This window comes from Salmo salar, chromosome ssa26 (genome assembly GCF_905237065.1).
Source record: "Salmo salar chromosome ssa26, Ssal_v3.1, whole genome shotgun sequence".
Lineage (NCBI taxonomy): Eukaryota > Metazoa > Chordata > Actinopteri > Salmoniformes > Salmonidae > Salmo > Salmo salar.
In genome coordinates, this window is record NC_059467.1 from 33,923,181 (window position 1) to 33,948,174 (window position 24,994).

General features: G+C 42.1%; 1 protein-coding gene across 7 annotated transcripts in view; it reads right to left on the reverse strand.

The window, feature by feature from the left end:
* LOC106587313 (butyrophilin subfamily 2 member A1) overlaps positions 1 to 24,994 on the reverse strand; it is a 72,594-nt gene that overhangs the window by 34,317 nt on the left and 13,283 nt on the right. For 2 of the 7 annotated variants that reach the window (XM_045708439.1, XM_045708445.1), the window contains exon 11: positions 24,840 to 24,866. The exons of 3 other annotated variants lie outside the window; for them this stretch is intronic. In XM_045708439.1, the coding sequence (XP_045564395.1) occupies positions 24,840 to 24,866 (27 nt within the window). Of the gene's footprint in view, positions 1 to 18,724; positions 20,460 to 24,839; positions 24,867 to 24,994 lie in introns of those variants that run through there. 2 more of the 7 variants (XM_045708438.1, XM_045708441.1) reach the window with 2 other exon arrangements.

The following is a 24,994-nucleotide window of genomic DNA, read 5'->3' on the forward strand; positions in this document are numbered from 1 at the left end:
GGATAGAATAGGACCTCAGGACAATGAGACTGAGGAGACAGAGGATAGAATAGGACCTCAGGACTATTAGACTGAGGAGACAGAGGATAGAATAGGACCTCAGGACAATGAGACTGAGGAGACAGAGGATAGAATAGGACCGCAGGACAATGAGACTGAGGAGACAGAGGATAGAATAGAGGCGCAGGACAATAAGACTGAGGAGACTGAGGAGACAGGGGTTGGAGTAGGACCTCAGGACATGGCCTGGTCACACATACACATCCACGCACGCTCTCTTGCTCACGCACACACTAGCAGGCACACACATATGCACACTCGCACACTCTCACAAACACAAACAGAGATATGCATAAACACACACACAGCACACAGGCGGTGTGGGTTATAAATACCAAGTAATAAAGCATGGATGAAACACATCCAGTCTTTCCAGACTGGCCTCTGTCTCAGTGACCTCATGAGGAGGCCATGCTCAGATCGTCCCAAATGGCACCCTATTCCCTATGTACAGCAGTGCACTATCTTTGACAACAGCACAATATCAGAGGAGACCTGTGACCTCTAGTGGCAGGAAAGTGGAACATCATAACTGGCTCTACAGATACTTGGTCTTTGTTACAAATTGTACCCTAAAGTACTTTGGACCAGGGCTCATAGTGCACTGTGTAGGGAATAGGGTGCCATTTGTACAATCTAAATTGTTGTATAGCTGCTGTGTTTAAGTGTTCTGTGGATTTCTGTGTTCAGGGAAAACTAAAAGAACATATTTCACCTTGTTGCTGATACTTATTCAACACTTTCTACAGAGCATATAGTTTGGGGCCAATAGGTAGCATGGTGCTTGTAACGCCAGGGTAGTGGGTTTGATTACCAGGACCACCCATATGTAACATGACTGTAAGATATAAGAGTCTGCTATTAGAGTCTGCTGGCATCTATTATTATATTAGGACATCAGATGAGCGATGATACAGATGATGAGGAACTGACACTCAGTATCTTACCGCACACACAACCCCAACCCCCCAATGATGAAGCTGATTCAAGTTAATAAGTTCTCTTTAATATGATTTATGTATCATCAAGTGCTTTGAGAGGCTGGTTATGACACACATCAACTCCACCATCCCAGACACCATAGACCCACTCCAATTTGCATACCGCCCCATCAGATCCATAGACAACGCAATCTAAATTGCGCTCCACACTGCCCTCACCCACCTAGATAAGAGGAATACCTGTGTGAGAATAATTTTCATTGACTACAGCTCAGCGTTCAACACCTTTGTCCCCTCAAAGCTCATCAGTAAGCTTAGGACTCTGGGTCTGAACACCTCCCTCTGCAACTGGATCCTGGACTTCCTGATTGGCCGACCCCAGGTGGTGAGGGTACGCAACAACATACCCACGCTGACCCTCAACACGGGGGCCCCTCAGGAGTGTGTGCTTAGTCCCCTCCTGTACTCACTGTACACCCGCGACTGTGTGGCAACACACGACTACAACACCATCATCAACTTTGCTGACGACACGATTGATCACCAGCGATGATGAGACAGCCTATAGGGAGGAGGTCAGTCACCTGGCAGTGTCGGGCCGGAAACAACAACCTCTCCCTCAACGTCAGTAAGGCCAAAGAGCTGATAGTGGACTACAGGAAACAGGGGGCTAGCACTCCCCCATCCACATCAACTGGATTGAGAGCTTCAAGTTCCTCGGTCACCAGATCTCTAAGAACTTAAAATTGTCCCCTCAGGAGGTTGAAAAGGTTTGGCATGGACCCTCTAATCCTCAAAAAGTTCTACAGCTATACCATTGACTGGCTGCATCACAGCTTGGTATGGCAATAGCACCGCCCTCGATCGCACAGCGCTACAGAGGGTGGTGTGGACAGCCCAATACATCACTGGGGCCAAGCTCACTCCATCACTTGCTCACACACACATAATATGCACATACATTTATATTGACTCTAAACATACGCACATCCACTCACATACAACACCAGAGGCTGCTGAGGGGAGGTCTGCTTATAATAATGGCTGCAATGGAGTGAATGGAATGGTATCAAACACATGGAAAACGTGTTTGATGTGTTCGATACCATTCCATTGATTTTGTTCCATCAATTACTGGAGCATTTCATCCCCGATTAAGGTGCCACCGGCCACCTGTGACATACAATCATCATATAAATCAAAGATGGAACCTTGGCTTCTCAAATGACTGCCTCGCCTTGTTCACCAACTACTTCTCAGACAGAGTTCAGTGTGTCAAATCGGAGGGCCTGTTGTCCGCACCTCTGGCAGTCTCTATGGGGGTGCCACAGGGTTCAAACCTCGGGCCGACTCTTTTCTCTGTGTACATCAATGACGTCACTCTTGCTGCTGGTGACTCTCTGATCCACCTCTACGCAGACGACACCATTTTGTATACTTCTGGCCCTTCTTTGGACACTGGGTTAACTAACCTCCAGACGAACTGCTCTTAAATGCAAGTAAAACTAAATGCATGCTCTTCAACCGATCGCTGCCCACACCTTCCCGCCCGCCCAGCATCACTGCTCTGGATGGTTCTGACTTAGAATATGTGGACAACTACAAATACCTAGGTGTCTGGTTAGACTGTAAACTCTCCTTCCAGACTCACATTAAGCATCTCCAATCCAAAATTAAATCTAGAATCAGCTTCCTATTTTGCAGCAAAGCATCCTTCACTCATGCTGCCAAACATACCCTCGTAAAACTGACTATCCTACCGATCCTTGACTTCGGCGATGTCATATCACAGTGCCATCCATTTTGTCACCAAAGCCCCATATACTACCCACCATTGCGACCTGTATGCTCTCGTTGGCTGGCCCTCGCTTCATATTTTGCCACCATGGCCTATTTATTGCCTTACCTCCGTTATCCTACCTAATTTGCACACACTGTATATAGACTTGTTCTATTGTATTATTGACTGTATGTTTGTTTATTCCATGTGTAACTCTGTGTTGTTGTTTGTGTTGCACTGCTTTGCTATATCTTGGCCAGGTCGCAGTTGTAAATGAGAACTTGTACTCAACTAGCCTACCTGGTTAAATAAAGGTGAAATAAAATAAAAAAAATTAAAATCAAATCACATTTTATTTGTCACATGCTCCGAATACAACAGGTGTAGACCTTACAATGAAATTCTTACTTACAATGCAGGTCAAGAAATAGTGTTAAGGAAATATTTTGTAAATAAACTAAAGTAAAAAATTAAATAAAAAGTAACATAATAAAATAACAATAACGTGGCTATATACAGGGGGTACCGGTACCGAGTCAGTGTGCGGGGGTACAGGTTAGAGGTAATTTGTACATGTAGGTAAGGGTGAAGTGACTATGCAAAGATAATAAACAGTGTAAATAGTAGCAGCAGTGTAAATACAAAGGGGTCAACGTAAATAGTCCGGGTGGCCATTTGATTAATTGTTCAGCAGTCTTATGGTTTGGGGGTAGAAGCTGTTAAGGAGCCTTTTGGACCAGCATATACACTGCTTCTACTTTGTTTATCATATACCCTGATGCCTAGTCAACTTGCCCCTATATATATCTACCTCGACCACTCCAGTATCCCTGCACATTGTAAATATGCTACTGGAACTGACCCTGTACATAGTGTGCTTACATGCTTTATTGTGTTTTCCTTATTTTTATATGTTGTGTGTTTTTGTTCTACATTGTTATTGATTACTGCATTATTGGGGTTAGCGCTTGCAAGAAAGGCATTTCACTGTACTTGGAAAACTTGTTCAGAATATGTAAATACATTAGGCTTACATACTGTATAATAAGGCTACATGAAGACAACATGGAAACCATAGGATGACATTCAGCAGAAATGATACAAGGTGGGAATTACCTCTCTGTTAGTATACTACACTGCTCAAAAAAATTAAGGGAACACTTAAACAACACAATGTAACTCCAAGTCAAACACACTTCTGTGAAATAAAACTGTCCACTTAGGAAGCAACACTGATTGACAATAATTTTCACATGCTGTTGTGCAAATGGAATAGACAACAGGTGGAAATTATAGGCAATTAGCAAGACACCCCCAATAAAGGAGTGGTTCTGCAGGTGGGGACCACAGACCACTTCTCAGTTCCTATGCTTCCTGGCTGATGTTTTGGTCACTTTTGAATGCTGGCGGTGCTTTCACTCTAGTGGTAGCATGAGACGGAGTCTACAACCCACACAAGTGGCTCAGGTAGTGCAGCTCATCCAGGATGGCACATCAATGCGAGCTGTGGCAAGAAGGTTTGCTGTGTCTGTCAGCGTAGTGTCCAGAGCATGGAGGCGCTACCAGGAGACAGGCCAGTACATCAGGAGACGTGGAGGAGGCCGTAGGAGGGCAACAACCCAGCAGCAGGACCGCTACCTCCGCCTTTGTGCAAGGAGGAGCAGGAGGAGCACTGCCAGAGCCCTGCAAAATGACCTCCAGCAGGCCACAAATGTGCATGTGTCTGCTCAAACGGTCAGAAACAGACTCCATGAGGGTGGTATGAGGGCCCGACGTCCACAGGTGGGGGTTGTGCTTACAGCCCAACACCGTGCAGGACGTTTGGCATTTGCCAGAGAACACCAAGATTGGCAAATTCGCCACTGACGCCCTGTGCTCTTCACAGATGAAGCAGGTTCACACTGAGCACATGTGACAGACGTGACAGAGTCTGGAGACGCCATGGAGAATGCTCTGCTGCCTGCAACATCCTCCAGCATGACTGGTTTGGCGGTGGGTCAGTCATGGTGTGGGGTGGCATTTCTTTGGGGGGCCGCACAGCCCTCCATGTGCTCGCCAGAGGTAGCCTGACTGCCATTAGGTACCGAGATGAGATCCTCAGACCCCTTGTGAGACCATATGCTGGTGCGGTTGGCCCTGGGTTCCTCCTAATGCAAGACAATGCTAGACCTCATGTGGCTGGAGTGTGTCAGCAGTTCCTGAAAGAGGAAGGCATTGATGCTATGGACTGGCCCGCCCGTTCCCCAGACCTGAATCCAATTGAGCACATCTGGGACATCATGTCTCGCTTCCATCCACCAACGCCACGTTGCACCACAGACTGTCCAGGAGTTGGCGGATGCTTTAGTCCAGGTCTGGGAGGAGATCCCTCAGGAGACCATCCGCCACCTCATCAGGAGCATGCCCAGGCGTTGTAGGGACGTCATACAGGCACGTGGAGGCCACACACACTACTGAGCCTCATTTTGACTTGTTTTAAGGACATTACAACAAAGCTGGATCAGCCTGTAGTGTGGTTTTCCACTTTAATTTTGAGTGTGACTCCAAATCCAGACCTCCATGGGTTGATAAATTTGATTTCCATTGATTATTTTTGTGTGATTTTGTTGTCAGCACATTCAACTATGTAAAGAAAAAAGTATTTAATAAGATTATTTCTTTCATTCAGATCTAGGATGTGTTATTTAAGTGTTCCCTTTATTTTTTTGAGCAGTATATATACAATTGAATTCGTAAGTTTACATACACTTAGGCTGGAGTCATTAAAACTTGTTTTTCAACCACTCCACAAATTTCTTGTTAACAAACTATAGTTTTGGCAAATTGGTTAGGACATCTACTTTGTGCATGACACAAGTAATATTTCCAACAATTGTTTACAGACAGATTAATTCACTTAGAATTCACTGTATCACAATTCCAGTGGGTCAGAAGTTTACATACACTAAGTTGACTGTGCCTTTAAACAGCTTGGAGAATTCCAGAAAATTATGTCATGGCTTTAGAAGCTTCTGATAGGCTAATTGACATCATTTGAGTCAATTGGAGGTGTACCTGTGGATGTATTTCAAGGCCTACCTTCAAACTCAGTGCCTCTTTGCTTGACATCATGGGAAAATCAAAAGAAATCAGCCAAGACCTAAGAAAACAAATTGTACACCTCCACAAGTCTGGTTCATCCTTGGGAGCAATTTCCAAACATCTGAAGGTACCACGTTCATCTGTACAAACAATAGTACGCAAGTATAAACACCATGGGACCACGCAGCCGTCATACCGCTCAGGAAGGAGACGTGTTCTGTCTCCTAGAGATGAACACACTTTGGTGCGAAAAGTACAAATCAATCCCAGAACAACAGCAAAGGTCCTTGTGAAGATGCTGGAGGAAACAGGTACAAAAGTATCAATATCCACAGTAAAACGAGTCCTATATCGACATAACCTGAAAGGCTGCTCAGCAAGGAAGAAGCCACTGCTCCAACACCGCCATAAAAAAAGCCAGACTACGGTTTGCAACTGCACATGAGGACAAAGATCGTACTTTCTGGAGAAATGTCCTCTGGTCTGATGAAACAAAAATATAACTGTTTGGCCATAATGACCATTGTTATGTTGGAGGAAAAAGGGGAAGGCTTGCAAGCCGAAGAACACCATCCCAACCATGAAGCACGGGGGTGGCAGCATCATGCTGTGGGGGTGCTTTGCTGCAGGAGGGTACTGGTGCACTTCACAAAATAGATGACAACATGAGGAAGGGAAATTATGTGGATATATTGAAGCAACATCTCAAGACATCAGTCAGGAAGTTAAAGCTTGGTCGCAAATGAGTCTTCCAAATGGACAATGACCCCAAGCATACTTCCAAAGTTGTGGCAAAATGGCTTAAGGACAACAAAGTCAAGGTATTGGAGTGGCCATCACAAAGCCCTGACCTCAATCCTATAGAAAATGTGTGGGCAGAACTGAAAAAGTGTGTGCGAGCAAGGAGGCCTACAAACCTGACTCAGTTACACCAGCTCTGTCAGTAGGAATGGGCCAAAATTCACCCAACTTTTTGTGGGAAGCTTGTGGAAGGCTACCCGAAATGTTTGACCCAAGTTAACCAACTTAAAGGCAATGCTACCAAATACTAATTGAGTGTATGTAAACTTCTGACCCACTGGGAATGTGATGAAAGAAATAAAAGCTGAAATAAATCATTCTCTCTACTATTATTCTGACATTTCACATTCTTAAAATAAAGTGGTGATCCTAACTGACCTAAGACAGAGAATTTTTACTAGGATTGAATGTCAGGAATTGTGAAAAACTGAGTTCAAATATATTTGGCTAAGGTGTATGTAAACTTCCGACTTCAACTGTACATATAACAATAGTGACAAACACAAAACAATTCATTCAAACTGTGAGTAATACACACATACACATACGTATTTAGCGATTTAGCTCGTCTGTGTACAGTATGTGTCTGTGTGTTCAAGGGTGTAATGCTCTGTTTGTGGGAAGGGAGTAGAGTGTTTGGGCTGCAAGAGGGATAACATGCATGAAGGACTGCAAATGGATGTGTGCCATGGGAAAGGTATGTATAAGAGAGAGAGAGAGTGAGGGATAGAGAGAATTAGAGAGAGCATACTTAAAGAAACAAAGAGAGAGAGAAAGAAAGAGAGAGAGAGAGAGAGAGAGTGAGAGAGAGAGAGAGAGAAAAAGAAAGAAAGAGAGAGAGAGAGAAAAAGAGAGAATTAGAGAGAGCATACTTAAATTCACACAGGACACCGGATAAGACAGACGAAATACTCCAGATATAACAGACTGACCCTAGTCCCCCGACACATAAACTATTGCAGCATAAATACTGGAGGCTGAGCAAGGAGGGGTCGGAAGACACTGTGGCCCCGTCCGACGATACCCCCAGACAGGGCCAAACAGGCAGGATATAACCCCACCCACTTTGCCAAAACACAGCCCCCACACCACTAGAGGGATATCTCCAACCACTAACCTACCATCCTGAGACAAGGCCGAGTATAGCCCACGAACCACGGCACAACCCGGACAGGAAGATCACGTGAGTGACTCAACCCACTCAAGTGACACACCTCTCCTAGGGATGGCATGGAAGAGCACCAGTAAGCCAGTGACTCAGCCCCTGTAATGGGGTTTGAGGCAGAGAAGGGGAGGAACCGGAGAGAGGGGAACCGGCCAGGCAGAGACAGCAAGGGCGGCTCGTTGCTCCAGTGCCTTTCTGTTCACCTTCACACTCCTGGGCCAGACTACACTCAATCATAGGACCTACTGAAGAGATGAGTCTCCAATAAAGACTTAAAGGTTGAGACCGAGTCTGCGCCTCTCACATGGATAGGCAGACCATTCCATAAAAATGGAGCTCTGTAGGAGAAAGCCCTGTCTCCAGCTGTTTGCTTAGAAATTCTAGGGACAGTAAGGAGGCCTGCATATTGTGACCGTAGAGTACGTGTAGGTATGTACAGCAGGACCAAATCGGAGAGATATGTAGGAGCAAGCCCATGTAATGCTTTGTAGGTTAGCAGTAAAACCTTGAAATCAGCTCTAGCCTTAACATGAAGCCATTGTAGATAGGCTAGCACTGGAGTAATGTGATACATTTTTTGGTTCTAGTCAAGATTCTAGCAGCCGTGTTTAGCCCTAACTGAAGTTTATTTATTGCTTTATCCGGGTAGGCGGAAAGTAGAGCATTGCAGTAGTCTAACCTAGAAGTGACAAAAGCATGGATTAATTTTTCTGCATAATTTTTGGACAGAAAGTTCCTGATTTTTGCAATGTTACGTAGATGGAAAAAAGCTGTCCTTGAAACAGTCTGATATGTTCGTCAAAAGAGAGATCAGGGTCCAGAGTAACGCCGAGGTCCTTCACAGTTTTATTTGAGGCGACTGTACAACCATCAAGATTAATTGTCAGATTCAACAGAAGATCTCTTTGTTTCTTGGGACCTAGAACAAGCACCTCTGTTTTGTCCGAATTTAAAAGTGGAAAATTTGCCGCCATCCACTTCCTTATGTCTGAAACACAGGCTTCCAGGGTAGGCAATTTTGGGGCTCCACCATGTTTCATCGAAATGTACAGCTGTGTATCGTCCGCATAGCAGTGAAAGTTAACATTATGTTTCCGAATGACATCACCAAGAGGTAAAATATATAGTTAAAACAATAGTGGTTCCTAAAACGGAGCCTTGAGGATCACCGAAATTTACAGTTGATTTGTCAGAGGACAAACCATCCACAGAGACAAACTGATATCTTTCCGACAGATAAGATCTAAACCAGCCCAGAACTTGTCCATGTAGAGCAATTTGGGTTTCCAATTTCTCCAAAAGAATGTGGTGATCGATGGTATCAAAAGCAGCACTAAGGTCTAGGAGCACGAGGACAGATGCAGAGCCTCGGTCTGACGCCATTATAAGGTCATTTACCACCTTCACAAGTGCCGTCTCAGTGCTATGATGGGGTTTACAACCAGACTGAAGCATTTTGTATACATTATCTTCAGGAAGGCAGTGAGTTGCTGCTCAACAGCTTTTTCTAAAAATGTTTAGAGGAATGAGAGATTTGATATAGGCCGATAGTTTTTTAATATTTTCTGGGTCAAGGTTTGGCTTTTTCAAGAGAGGCTTTATTACTGCCATTTTTCGTGAGTTTGGTACACATCCGGTGGATAGAGAGCCATGTATTATGTCTAACATAGGAGGGCCATGCACAGGAAGCAGCTCTTTCAGTAATTTAGTTGGAATAGGGTCCAGTATGCAGCTTAAAGGTTTAGAGGCCATGATTATTTTCATCAATGTGTCAAGAGATACAGTATTAAAAAACTTGAGTGTCTCCCTTGATCCTAGGTCCTGGCAAAGTTGTGCAGACTCAGGACAACTGAGCTTTGGAGGAATACGCAGATTTAAAGAGGAGTCCGTAATTTTCTTTCTAATGATCATGTTCTTTTCCTCAAAGAATTTCATGAATTTATCACTGCTGAAGTGAAAGCCATCCTCTCTTGGGGAATGCTGCTTTTTAGTCAGCTTTGCGACAGTATCAAAAATAATTTTGGGATTGTTCTTATTTTCCTCAATTAAGTTGGAAAAATAGGATGATTGAGCAGCAGTGAGGGCTCTTCGATACTGCACGGTACTGTCTTTCCAAGCTAGTCGGAAGACTTCCAGTTTGGTGTAGCGCCATTTACGTTCCAATTCTCTGGAAGCTTGCTTCAGAGCTCGGGTATTTTCTGTTTACCAGGGAGCAAATTTCTTATGACAAATGTTTTTTGTTTTTAGGGGTGCGACTGCATCTAGGGTATTCCGCAAGGTTAAATTGAGTTCCTCAGTTAGGTGGTTAACTGATTTTTGTACTCTGACGTCCTTGGGTAGGTGGAGGTAGTCTTGAAGGGCATCTCGGAATCTTTGGGTTGTCCGAGAATTTATAGCACGTCTTTTGATGATCCTTGGTTGGTATCTGAGCAAATTATTTGTTGCGATTGCAAACGTAATAAAATGGTGGTACAATAGTCCAGGATTATAAGGAAAAACATTAAGATCAACAACATTTATTCCACGGGACAAAACTAGGTCCAGAGTATGACTGTGGCAGTGAGTATGTCCAGAGACATGTTGGACAAAACCCACTGAGTCGATGATGGCTCCGAAAGCCTTTTGGAGTGGGTCTGTGGACTTTTCCATGTGAATATTAAAGTCACCAAAAATGTGAATATTATCTGCCATGACTACAAGGTCCGATAGGAATTCAGGGAACTCAGTGAGGAACGCTGTATATGGCCCAGGAGGCCTGTAAACAGTAGCTATAAAAAGTGATTGAGTAGGCTGCATAGATTTCATGACTAGAAGCTCAAAAGACAAAAACGTTGTTTTTATTTTTGTCAATTGAAATTTGCGGGATACATGGGGGATATGGTCACTAGTGTAACCAGGAAGTGAGGCCTCATTTAACACAGTAAATTCATCAGGCTTAAGCCATGTTTCAGTCAGGCCAATCACATCAAGATTATGATCAGTGATTAGTTCATTGACTGTAACTGCCTTGGAAGTGAGGGATCTAACATTAAGTAGCCCTATTTTGAGATATCACAATCTCTTTCAATAATGGCAGGAATGGAGGAGGTCTTTATACTAGTGAGATTGCTAAGGCGAACACTGCCATGTTCAGTTTTGCCCAACCTAGATCGAGGCACAGACACGGTCTCGATGGGGATAGCTGAGCTGACTACACTGACTGTGCTAGTGGCAGGCTTCACTAAGCAGGCAGGCTGGCTAACAGGCTGCTGCCTGGCCTGCACACTATCTCTTTGTGGAGCTAGGGGAGGTAGAGCCTTGTCTATGTTCGTAGATAAAATGAGAGCACCCCTCCAGCTAGGATGGAGTCTGTCCCTCCTCAACAGGCCAGGCTTGGTCCTGCTTGTGGGTGAGTCCCAGAAAGCGAGCCAATTATCTACAAATTCTATCTTTTGGGAGGGGCAGAAAACAGTTTTCAACCAGCGATTAAGTTGTGAGACTGCTGTAGAGCTCATCACTCCCCCTAACTGGGAGGGGGCCAGAGACAATTACTTGACGCCGACACATCTTTCTATCTGATTTACATGCTGAAGCTATTTTGCGCTTGGTGACCTCTGACTGTTTCATCCTAACATCGTTGGTGCCGACGTGGATAACAATATCCCTATACTCTACACTCGACAGTTTTAGCTTTAGCCAGCACCATCTTCAGACTAGCCTTAACGTCGGTAGCCCTGCCCCCTGGTAAACAGTGTATGATCGCTGGATGATTTGTTTTAAGTCTAATACTGCGGATAATGGAGTCGCCAATGACTAGGGGAATGTCAATGGAAATCAATGAACTAGGTAGGCCAGATCCAGCTGCTATCGCATTGTTGTCTATGGGAGAGTCGCCCCCTTAAGTAGACCCAATACTGACAACTTTTTTTCATTGGTAAACGACAGGAGTCAACTGTCTTCATTTATCCACCATCTTTGGCCATGGCAGTGTGCCTGTTGTGCTGTAGAGATGAAAGCACTTGATCATGTTGGGAAATACAAACTAGTTATTTTATTCAATTTCAGCTTGTAATAATAAGAAATAATGTGGTACTACTGACTAGTATATCATGGTACCTACATACTTGACAACTGCCTGATACGGTAACTAAACAGTGCTCTACATTGTGGTGCTATGCGCGCTGGTCAAATGCAGTACACTGTATTATGAGGTGTAGTACATTATCATTTGAGAATAACCAACAAAGTTCCACCATAGCAGTCTTAGAGCAGTGCTGTATACTGTATCACCCTTTTAACACTACTGGGCCAAACCAAACTGTACTGGGTTGCCTCTGATATTTACCTTCCACATGGTCCTGTCCATCATGGTTCCAGCAGCTATGTTAAATGCGTAACCAGGCCAGCCCAGTACAGCTCTGTTCAGCCTGTTCTGTCACAACTTCCTCCGAAGTTGGTCCCTCTCCTTGTTCGCGACGTTCGGCGGTCGACGTCACAGGTCTTCTAGCCATCACCAATCCACCTTTCATTTTCCATTTGTTTTGTCTTGTCTTCCCACACACCTGGTTCCAATTCCATTCATTACATGTTGTGTATTTAACCCTCTGTTCCCCCCATGTCCTTGTCTGGAATTGTTTATTGTAAGTGCTTGTGCACGTTATGTCTGGTGTGCGTCGGGTTTTGTACCCATTTATTGATTGTTCTGTTTTCCGGTGGGTTTTTATTATTAAACTGCGCCGTTGGAAACACAGTTTTTGCTCTCCTGCGTCTGACTTCTCTGTCGCCAGTACGCACTACTTACATGTTCAGTCAGTAGTGTGAAAGGGTATATGAGCTATATTCTAAATGTGTGTCTCTGGGTCTATGTGTTGGCTGTGGTTAGTGGTGATGTGAGCCTGCTGAGAAAGGTAGGAAACACAAACAGGAAACACCATTGTCCTCCTGGAAAGGGTGGTACACATCCCATTATGCACTGCAAAGAGGAGAGGAGAAAACACACCCACTCTGTCCCAGCCTCCAAAACAAGAGAATAGGCATATCTACAGTATGTTATCCAAAAGTTGATAACTGCAGTAGGATGGATAAAAGGTGATAACTGCAGTAGGATGGATAAAAGTATTTCTGTTTAAGGTGAAAGCAGATTTACTTTTCGGATTTTGAGTGGGCTTGGTTTTAACGAAGCGTTGGACCTGTTTTTTCGCAACCTTTGTATCAGAGTCTATAGATAAAGCCTGTGGGCTTGTTTCTTGATCAAGCGGGCCCTGGAGAGTTTCTCGAGGGAGATTTTTAACGTCCTTGCTAAGGGTGTTAATTCCGGTGGGCGTGGTGTCTGGCAAACCCCCATCTAGTCTTTGTGACTTATCTTTTACCCTTTTCTCAAATTTTTCTCGCTTTCGTTCTTCACATAGTGGAACTTCTAGAGAACATCGGTCTACGTTTTGATCGTCCTTTAACCCTTTGTTACCCTTGTGCTCTGACACTTTGTGTGGGTTGGCTGCAGGAACGTAGCAAACAGGTCGATTGTAGCGGTAGTTGTTTCGATGGCGACATACTTCACAGTTATTTCTACCGCGGTGGTTATTGGATTTGTGGTTTCATGGTAGAAGCCATTGTTGTGCATCGTCTTTCAACGCTCCAATACCTGATAAGGCTCCCTCTAACTGGAGTGAGTGCTCCTGGTCAAACTTCAAAACCAAGAGGTCAGGGCTCTTAGCATTGCGAGCTTTTGAAACCTAAAAAGCTGTGCTTGCAAGCTCTCTGAGTTGTAAGATGGGCCCTATATCCCATGTTGGCTTGCCTAAGTAGGTAATGAAGGTGGGATACATGTTCGACAGAAACATTTGTTTGATTGGAAACAGCTCTTCATTCCTGTTTCAGTGAGTAGGCCAAAGTAAGCTGAACAAAGCCTATCATTCCAAGCTTGTTTGACAGTGTTAGCCAGTGAGCTATCGTGTTTGCGATTCGCAGAGCCACTGAATTCTAATTTCAAAGCTGTGGCAAGTTTAGCGTAGTCGCTGTTGTAGACGAATTAACCTCATCTCATGTCTATTCGACGTTCGCTTCAACAGGTCAACCCTGTCAGAACCCGCAGCATTCGGGTAGCCATCTCAGTATCGTTTGGCTGACCAGGAACGGGGTCAAAGGTAGGGAAATTCTTAACGAGTTTGTCAAGGCATCCGCGCCAAGCGGGAGGAGAGGGTTGGCTTCATCCTGTGGGGAAATTGGGTCCGGAAGGCCAAGAGGAGAAGTCAAGCTTTGGCTTTGTTGGCGAAGATGTGCCACATTACTCAGTGCTGAATGGCCAAGAGGAGAAGATGATGCGCTGTCAGCCACTGACAGTGCTTCGACCGTGGAAAAGTAAGTCAGCTAGCAAGGCATTGTTGTCATTTTATAACAGGTGATGATAAGCAGTAATAAGGGAGTACTAACTAACACTCATAGTAGTACATGTGAGTTTATCTTTCAAACAATCCCCTGGCCTTGTACACAGCTAATAGCTAACATTCGCCAAAGCAAGCTAGCTACTGATAGTGCAACCCTAAGTAACAGTACAGATGAAGATGAAAAATGATCAGGCCTACTGTACATCTTACTGTAGAAATTATTGTTGAAAACAAGTCTAGGTTGGAACTGTTGCTGTTAAAATACAATAATAATTGTTATTCTTAACTGGAATAAACTGATTGAAGCAAGATGCTTTTTGAGGCAAACACACTCACACAGTTCTGGGTTGCTCATCTACAGTAGGAAGCGGTCTCCTGCCTGACTGAAGAAGCAGTAGATGTTCTGGTCCAGTTTGGCACCACATACCGATTCAGGGTTCTCAACTCTGACATACTTAAAAAAAACAAGTACAGAAACAGTTTCTTGGCTGAGCATGACCTCAGTGTTGCATGTCAAAAACAGAGCCCAGAATAGACATGCTCTCATTAGGACTGTGTGTGTTTTCGGGTCTACAGATGTGAATAATCAGTTTATTCCAGTTCAGAATAAAAATATGTATTGTATTTTAACAGCATCAGTTCCAACCTAGACATTCTTTCAACAGTAATTTCTACAGTAAGATGTACAGTAGGCCTGATCATTTTTCATCTGTACTGTTTCTTAGGGTTGCACCATCAAAAAGCCTGTGTGTGTTCTGTTATTCATCTGTGTGATGTGATCAATCCGTTTATTCCAGTTCAGAATGACAATCATTTATTGTATTTTAACAGCAACAGTTCCAACCTAGTGTGGCGAATGAATCAGAATTAGTTGGGTAACATAGATAATTAAGATGTTTTATTTGCATAATATGCTTATGTGAGATACTTGTCATTAGAATGTATCCCTTTGGATAATGAATGTTGGCAGTTGGACTTTTCCCTTAGCTGGGGCTCAGTCACTTGGGGCCCAGAGAGGGGAGAGGTCAGACTTGTCTTTCACATATCCCTGGTGCTATGCAGAATATCAGAAAGGGAAGAGGACAGGATGGAACATTGTCTTCATATGTGAATGTATCTGTTAAACCATGTGAAGGGATGGCGTGATTAATGGGGAACCAATTACTTGTCTCCACAATGTCTGTGTGCAAATCACTCCCTCCTTTGGCAGTGGGGGAAGATGTATGGCAGTGTCTGGAACCATTGTATGTCCCCTCTGATGTTGCACTTATCCTGGGATAGTGTATGACCTAGAGGCTCACTCCCTCAGTGAGTTTGTCCAGGAGTGGAGTCAAGAGGGGGTTTACTTGAGATGGGAGTATCTAGAGTTGTCAATTGATTTATGCCATTGGATGAGCTAATGGTTCTGTTCTATACCGTACCAGGGAGAGACGATTCCAGTTTGGAGTAGGAGGACCAGATACTGGTCTATACAATGAACACTGTTGATACAGCAGTTGCTGTCTGCTATGTTTTATAGATATCTTTCATACAAAACTTAACCTTGTGACCTATTCTGTGTATCTGTGGTTCATCATGTACGTTGAGAGGGGTGTATCTTGGCTATAAAAGATCTTTGTACTTTTGTGTAGACACTTTTCAATGGTTCATTAGAGATAGCATATCATTGAAAGTCAAAGTGCTTTTGCAAAAAGCTCTTATTATTAAAGATGTAGTTTAAGTATAACTCTGACTGGTGTGTGAAGTTTGTCTCTCTCCTCATTTGGTAATGCAGAAATTAGCCACCACACTAGACATATGTAAGAGTGTTTTTAATGGGGGGAAATAAACATTAATACATATTTATATGGATATTTAATTTCATTGTTATTTGTTTTGTCTATATTGCATTTGTTTTAGGCATAAGGGCAATGAAATATACTTGTCACGACTTCCGCCGAAGTCGGGTCCTCTCCTTGTTCGGGCGGCCCTCGGCGGTCGGGGTCGCCGGTCTTCTAGCCATCATCGATCCACTTTTCATTTTCCATGTGTTTTGTCTTGTTTTTTCTCACACGTGGTTTCAATTCCCTCAATCACTTGTTGTGTATTTAACCCTCTTTTCCCCCCATGTCTTTGTGTGGGATTGTTTATTGTAAGTGCTTGTGCACATATTGATTGGTGCGCGACGGGTTTTTGTACCCATATCTTGTTATTTTTATGCTGTTGGTTTTGCTATTAAACTGCTCCGGCTATTACCAAGTTCTGCTCTCCTGCTTCTGACTTCCCTGCCACCACTTACACACCCCTTACAGTACTGATATTTATGTATATTTGCATATTTTCCTAATCTTGGGTCCCAGGAAAACACAGAATTTCTCATTTGGGTCCAAAGGCTGAAAAAGTTTAAGAACCCCTGGCTTAGAGTACTGATTTTGGACATGTGAGGTCTTGAGTATGGAGCGAGAGATTCGGTGATGAGATTTCCTCCGCTTGCTTAGAAATCAATATTTCCATCTTCATCACCTGAGTTCTCTCATCATTCATTTGGTCAGCAACTTCAATGAGTTCTGCTGATTTGTCATCCAACTTAGTCATTGTGTTCATTAACCTCTCTTGGGCAGGTGGGACGCTATAATTCAAAGTTCTCAAACATACGACTATTTTACACCATTTTAAAAGGTAGACTTCTCCTTAATGTAACCACATTGTCCGATTTCAAAAAGGCTTTACGGCGAAAGCATAAAGTTAGATTATGTTAGGACAGGTACAACACAAGAAAAACCACACAGCCATTTTCCAAGCAGGAGAGGGGTCACAAATACCAGAAATTCAGCTAAAAGTATGCACTAACCTTTGACGATCTTCATCAGATGACACTCCTAGGACTCAATGTTAGACAATACATGCATGTTTTGTTCGATAAAGTTCATATTTATATCCAAAAACAGCATTTTACATTGGCGCATGATGTTCAGAAAATATTTTGCCTCCAATACCTCCGGTGATCAGCACAACAATTTACAAAAATACTCATCATAAACGTTGATAAAATATTAAACTGTTATTCAAAGAATTATAGATAACCATCTCCTTTATGCAACCGCTGTGACAGATTTCAAAAAAGCTTTACGGGGAAAGCACACTTTGCAATAATCTGAGTACGGCGCTCAGAAACATACACCACGCAATACAGATACCCGTTATTTTGTAGTCATCTAAAATCATAAATAGCATTATAAATATTCACTTACCTTTGATGATCTTCATCAGAAGGCACTTCCAGGCATCCCAGGTCCACAATAAATGTTGTTTTGTTCGATAAAGTCCATAATTTATGTCCAAATACCTCCTTGTTGTTTGCGCGTTCAGTAAGCTACTCCAAATGTAGGAAGTGCGCCCAAAATTTCACGACGAAAAGTTTTAAAAACGTTATATTTACGTCCATTGAAACATGTCAAACGTTGTATAGCATCAATCTTTAGGGCCTTTTTAACATAAAACTTCAATAATATTCCAACCGGACGATTCCAATGTCTTGAAAAACGTTTTGGAACACAGATACCTCTCACGTGAATGCGCGCCACTGAACTCATGTAATTTTCTGAGCCACTAACTTCCCGGCCTTCTTGCTCGCTCTCTGTTCACTGCAAAAGCCTGAAACTAGGTTCTAAAGACTGTTGACATCTAGTGGAAGCCTTAGGAAGTGCAAAATGAACCCTAGGTCACTGTGTGTTAGATAGGCAATGACTTGAATAGACTACAAGAACCAGATTTCCCACTTCCTGGTTGGATTTTTCTCAGGTTTTTGCCTGCTATATGAATTCTGTTATACTCACAGACATCATTCAAACAGTTTTAGAAACTTCAGAGTGTTTTCTATCCAAACCTACTAATAATATGCATATTCTAGTTCCTGGGCCCGAGTAGTAGGCCGTTTAATTTGGGTAAGTTTTTCATCCGGCCGTGAAAATACTGCCCCCTATCCAAGAGAGGTTAACTGATCATCTTTGGTCTGCAGCATTTGGAGTAGAACATTGTTACTTTGAGTAATGCATATAGGCTGAATCAAAAGTGTCATTCTATTTTAGATTCCTCACAGGGGGCACCAATTATGTTGTGTCTCTGACTATGATTAAATTATATGACATGCTATTTTATCAAATCGATTACCTAACGTTTAATTGATTACGTGATTGTATTAAGCCATGCAACAATTAAACCATTAATAACCTGGGGCACCACGGAAGCATTAATTTATATAGAGCAGTTATCTCCCGAATCCAATCTCAATAGCAGTCAATAATTAATTGTCACCTTATTCAGTCTCATTCTGATGGTCATAAAGTACTGCACAAACCCTGGCTAACAAGTTGAATCAGCAATACACAAATTGGTGTAATTATTTATTTACTAAATACCGAAATAATCACACAGAATTACATATATATATATACATACATACATACATATATACACATATATATATATATACACACACAGGGTAGATCATACATCGATTACTAATCATGTCATGAAAAGCCCCTAGTGGGCTAACCCGATATGATGGCTCGTTACACAAAAGAAGGGGGTTGGGTTTGAATGATAGAGCGGGAAGACTGAGGGACAAAGGGATTGGGTCTCTATCGGACCTTGAAAAGCTATGCTACCGTAAATACAGAATCTTATGCATTCTAATAACCGCCCATTCAGAAAAGGAAAATCCAACATATATATTTACTCTGAGTTGCGCTTCAATAGATGGAAGACTGGTTTGCCCAGCAGAGATCACCATTGTCATTCGAAGAATATTTCTGGTCGTAGTGTTGTAGAGCGGGTACGTTAAAGTACCTTGTCTTTCTTAGGAGATTTTCTGTCCTTTCCTAGGCCACATACATTTACAGCTGCAGCTGATAACTCAACGTCTAGGATGTATCACTTCTTTAGTAAATAATCGTTCAATGTTCATACTAAATTGCCATTATCAGCTTATGCTGTATTCTGGCTGGTCTAGTCGAAATTCACCATTTCAGCGAGGTGATCATCACCTCCATGTTGAAATTCGCCCTTTTAAACATTAGGACAGCAGTCCTAACATTTCTGGAACTAAATGTTAATTTTTCTATGTTGTAGTTGAAATTAGCCCTTTTAAACGTACGGACACCAGTCCTCACGTCATCGGGAACTAAGGTTAACTTCCGTCAACGGACTTTTGTACTGGGGGAGAGAAGGGCGTGTTTCATAGTTCTCAACCAATGTCTGTTCACTTGGGCGTGGCCACTGAGTGAGCATAGTTTACTTATGAAAACAATTCTCTAATTTAGAAGTTAAAATTACGTTTAATATTTAAACATTTAAATTCCACAACAATTCCATGTGAATTTGATAACTAGAATGTGTAGACTTTCCAAGATACAATTTATGTCGTCCTATCATCAGATATAATGTCCCAGACAACAACTGATCTGACATCATATTCTTTAAGTACCAACGGACACCTTCAACTGGTTGAGAAAGGGAACTATTGTTCCATTCCCGAGCCTTTTGATATTACCATACTTTCTCTGTGGTAACACAGGGCTTTCCAAGAGTCCATTCTGTAGAGTGGAGAGAAAAGGAGGACAGGTATTTATGGGGGTGGGTCATAAACCTCACCCAACAGGGCAACGTCATGACAGTAACACACACACTTGCACGCGCACACACACACACACACATACACACACTACCAGTATTTCAATGTTTGATATAAAACAGTTAGTCAGTGACACCTATAGGAGTGATGACCAGTGGGGCTGAGTTATCAATAGCACCACAATAAAATAGTGGATAGAGTTTCTCAGTGAAGGTGCAGCCAGTGAAAGAGAAGATATGAGACCTGGCCTCTACATTGTAGAAAGAGACCTGACCCTCCTCATAATCCACAAACACCCCCACCTTCTGGGGCTTCTCTCTCAGGCAGAGGAAGACAGAGGGGCCAGTGAAAGCCTTGTACTTTCCATCCATCAGACACACAGTCCAGCATCCATTCTCAGGTCTCAGGTCAATCTTCTTCTTCCCGTTTATGGACTCTATGACCACTCCTAAAGTCCACCCAGTCTTCCCCTTCACCTGAACCTCATAGTAGAATCTCCCTGAGTAGAAGCCCTCCTTTCCCAGGACATAGTGAACAGTATTAAACCTCTCTGGGTTGTCAGGGAGATCCTGTTTTATGTCTCCACATCTAACTTGTTTCCTGTCTTCAGACAGGATGAGTTTAGGATGTGCTGTATCAGGATCTAGAGTCACATCCACTGTGGAGAGAAACACACACTTTATTAGAATAAAGAAAATAAACATATCAATATGCAGGACTGCATTTAACTGCTCAGTACATTACTCTGGGACACATGAATAGTGATGTGCTGTATCAGGGTCTAGAGTCACATCCACTGTGAAGTAAAAAATAGTCTATAAAAATAAGAACATCAATATGTGGGAGGACATTTTATTAAAGGACTTACTGCACAGTACATTACTGTAGACATATGTAGCCTATAAGTTGTTATTGATAACAGCATAAGTATACTGTAGATGTGAATGTGTGGTCATGTTATTTCAAGTAATACCAGTATGTGAAGATATTAATATTCATGTGAAACTCTAGTAGGGCTGGGCCATATGGTCAAAATATCATATCACAGTACTTAAAATAAATTGACAGTATGACAGTATTTCATACTTTTGAATAATAAAAGTTCAGAATTTGCTTTATGAGTAGTGCGTGGCAAAACATACATTCTAAGTGATTGCAATGGGTCTCTCTATTCTGATTGATTTATACTGTTCAATTCAACCCTAAATATTTTTCTACATTTTCATCAATTTCTGTATTTCCTGCACTCATTTGAGATCATTTCCACAATGCCGCATAGGGCTGCACGATATGGGAAAACAATCTAGGCTTTATTTTTAACCGAATGTTGCAATTGTGATTTGACTTGCGATTTAGAGCAAAATACTTGGGTGAACTGTTGGAATCAAGGAAATAGAATGATTATTCCAATTCAATAGTTCAAATATAATAGTGGCCACTTTAAATACAGTGTTTGACATGACAACAAATGAAAATGCCAGGGAGGAGTTATTGTGACACGGTAGGAACCAAAGTGTTGACAAATGTTTCCTAGGGGACAATCTTTGGATACATTGCATGTTTTTTCTTAGCTACTTCATGTTCTTGCTTTGTGTATTCCTCTTTGATTTAGAAGAAACTGTTGCGCAAAAAAACATGCAGATATATATTACCAGTCAAAGGTTGTGACACACCTACTCATTCAAGGGTTTTTCTTTATTTTTTACTATTTTCTACATTGTAGAATAATAGTGAAGACATCAAAACTATGAAATGACAATTATGGAATCCTGGAGTAACCAAAAAAATTTGTTTAAAATTAAAATGTATTTTAGATTCTTCAAAGTAGCAACACTTTGGCTTGATGACAGCTTTTTTTGCACACTCTCTCAACCAGCTTCATGAGAAATGCTTTTCCAACAGTCTTGAAGGAGTTCCCATAAATGCTGAACACTTGTTGGCTGCTTTTCCTTCACTCTGCGGTCCTACTCATCCCAAACCATCTCATTTGGGTTGAGGTCAGATGATTGTGGAGGCCAGGTCATCTGATGCAGCACTCCATCACTCTCCTTCTTGGTCAAATAGCCCTTACATAGCCTGGAGGTGTGTTTTGGGTCATTGTCCTGTTGAAAAACAAATGATAGTCCCACAAAACGCAAACCAGATGGGATGGAGTATCGCTGCAGAATGCTGTGGTAGCTATGCTGGTTAAGTGGGCCTTGAATTCTAAATAAATCACTGACAGCGTCACCAGCAAAGCACCCCCACACCATCATACCTCCTCCTCCATGCTTCACAGTGGGAACCACACATGCAGAGATCATCTGTTCACCTACTATGCATCTCCCAAAGACACAGACACATTCAAACATGAAGGCCAGATTCACAGAGTCTCCTCTGAACAGTTGATGTTGAGATGTGTCTGTTACTTGAACTCTGAAGCATTTATTTGGGCTGCAATTTCTCTAATGTACTTATCCTCTGCAGCAGAGGTATCCCTGGGTCTTCCTTTCCTGTGGCGGTCCTCATGAGAGCCAGTTTCATCATAGCGATTGATGGTTTTTGCGACTGCACTTAAAGAAACATTAAAAGTTCTTGACATTTTCCGGATTAACTGGCCTGCATGTCTTAAAGTAATGATGGACTGTCATTTCTCTTTGCTTATTTGAGCTGTTCTTGCCATAATATGGACTTGGTCTTTTACCAAATAGGGCTATCTTCTGTATACCACCCCTACCTTGCCACAACACAACTGATTGGCTCAAATGCATTAAGGAAAGGAATTCCACAAATGTACTTTTAACAAGGGACATCTGTTAATTGAAATGCATTCCAGGTGACTACCTCATGAATCTGGTTGACAGAATACCAAGAGAGTGCAAAGCTGTCATCAAGGCAAAGGGTGGCTACTTGAAGAATCTCCAATTTAAAATACATTTTGATTTGTTTAACACTCTTTTAGTTACTACATGATTCCATATGTTTTTCATAGTTTTGACGTCTTCACTATTATTCTACAATGTAGAAATGAGTAAAAATAAAGAAAAACCCCTGGAATGAGTAGGTGTGTCCAAACTTTTGACTGGTACTGTAGTTCTACACCATTACTGGGATTATCAGTCTGTATACAGTAGCTAGTTACGTTTGCTCTGACTCGGTACATTTATTAGCTAGCTAACGATTAGCATTAGCGGCTAACAAGATTTAGGCCCAACTTGCTTAGAAAATACCAACTAGCTGTTTGCAGATGTAAGAAACACAAACTTATAGTGTAATTATAGAACGCTAGTGGATTTATAGTGGATTTGTATTAATAACCTCTCTGGGACATCTGGGACTCTAGCGTCCCACCCGCGGGACACACTATCAACAGCCAGTGAAATAGCATACAAGTATTATACACCATTTTAAAGATAAGATTCTCCTTAATCTAACCACAGTGTCCGATTTCAAAAAGGCTTTACGGCGAAAGCATAAAATTAGATTATGTTAGGACAGCACTGAGACAAGAAAAACCACACAGCCATTTTCCAAGCAAGGAGAGGCGTCACAAAAACCAGAAATACAGCTAAAAGGAATTACTAACCTTTGATCTTCACCAGATGACTCTCCCAGGACTCAATGTTACAAAATACATGTATGTTTTGTTCGATAAAGTTCATATTTATATCCATAAACCCCATTTTACATTGGCCCGTGATGTTCAGAAAATGTATTCCCACCAAAACACCCGGTGAATGAGCACATCATTTTACAAAAATACTCATAAACGTTGATAAAATTTACATCAGTTATTGAAAGAATTATAGATACACTTCTCCTTGATGCAACCGCTGTGTCAGATTTTAAAATAGCTTTACGGCGAAAGCACATTTTTCAATATTCTGAGTACAGAAATCAGCTATCAAAGCAAGCTATACAGTTACCCGCCAAGTTCTGGAGTCAACTAAACTCAGAATTAGTATTATAAACTTCCCTTACCTTTGCTGATCTTCGTTGGAATGCACTCCCAGGACTCCCAGTTCCACAAGAAATGTTCTTTTTGTTCGAAAAACTCCGTTTTGTTTGCGCGTTCAGATCACTAATCCAAAGGCATAACGCGAGAGCGCAAAACCAGAGATGAAAAGTCAAATAGTTCCATTACCGCTCTTAGAAACATGTCAAACGATGTTTACAATCAATCCTTAAGGTCTTTTTAACATAAAACTTCGAAAATATTCCAACCGGACAATAGCGTATTCATTAAAGAGGAAAAAGAAGGAGCGGCGCGCCAGTGTGCTTGCGCAGTAAACAACTCACTGGTCCCAGGCAGTCCACTGATTGACTGAGCTCCTATTCTCTGCCCAGTAACAGTAGACGCATGAAACAAGTTTCTAAAGACTGTTGACAGCCAATGGAAGCCTTAGGAAGTGCAAAATGACCCCACAGACACTGTAGTTTTTATAGGGATTAGATAGAAAAACTACAAGACACTTCCTGGTTGGATTGTTTCCCAGGTTTTTGCCTGCCATATGAGTTCTGTTATACTCACAGACATCATTCAAACAGTTTTAGAAACTTCAGAGTGTTTTATATCCAAATCTACTAATAATATGCATATCCTACCTTCTGGGCCCGAGAAGCAGGCAGTTTAATTTGGGCATGTATTAATCTGAATTTCTGAATACTGCCCCCTGTCACCAAGAAGTTTTAAGAAGCAAAGTGAAAACAGCATCGTTGTCATCAACATTGTTGCACATTCCACATTGGTGCGGAGACTGAATGCAGTTGTCTCTTGGTGATAGGAACAACAAATCCATGAGTGACAGGGGGCGGGGCTAGATCTGTGTGGAATGCGGCATAGCGAGAGATGACTCAAGTAGCGAAGTAAACAATAAAAATGGACGTAACACACGGCGTATCACATTTAACAAACCAAACAGTCAAATACCGTTATAGAAAGTAAAGTAAAAAAAACAAACCTTTTCGTGCATCAATACCGGAATATCGTAAAATACGGTATACCACCCAGCCCTAAACTTTAGGTGGATGGACTAGAGAGGACAACAAACACACTGACCTGCATGTTTTCTGATGGTTTCAAGTTCTACAATATAAACAGAGAGTATGTCAGAATTAGGGGATACCAGAAACTATGGTAATATAATATTACAGTAGAGTATACTGTATGGTGCCCTTGGAAAACTGACAAATCTTCTTCTCTTAATCTCTAAA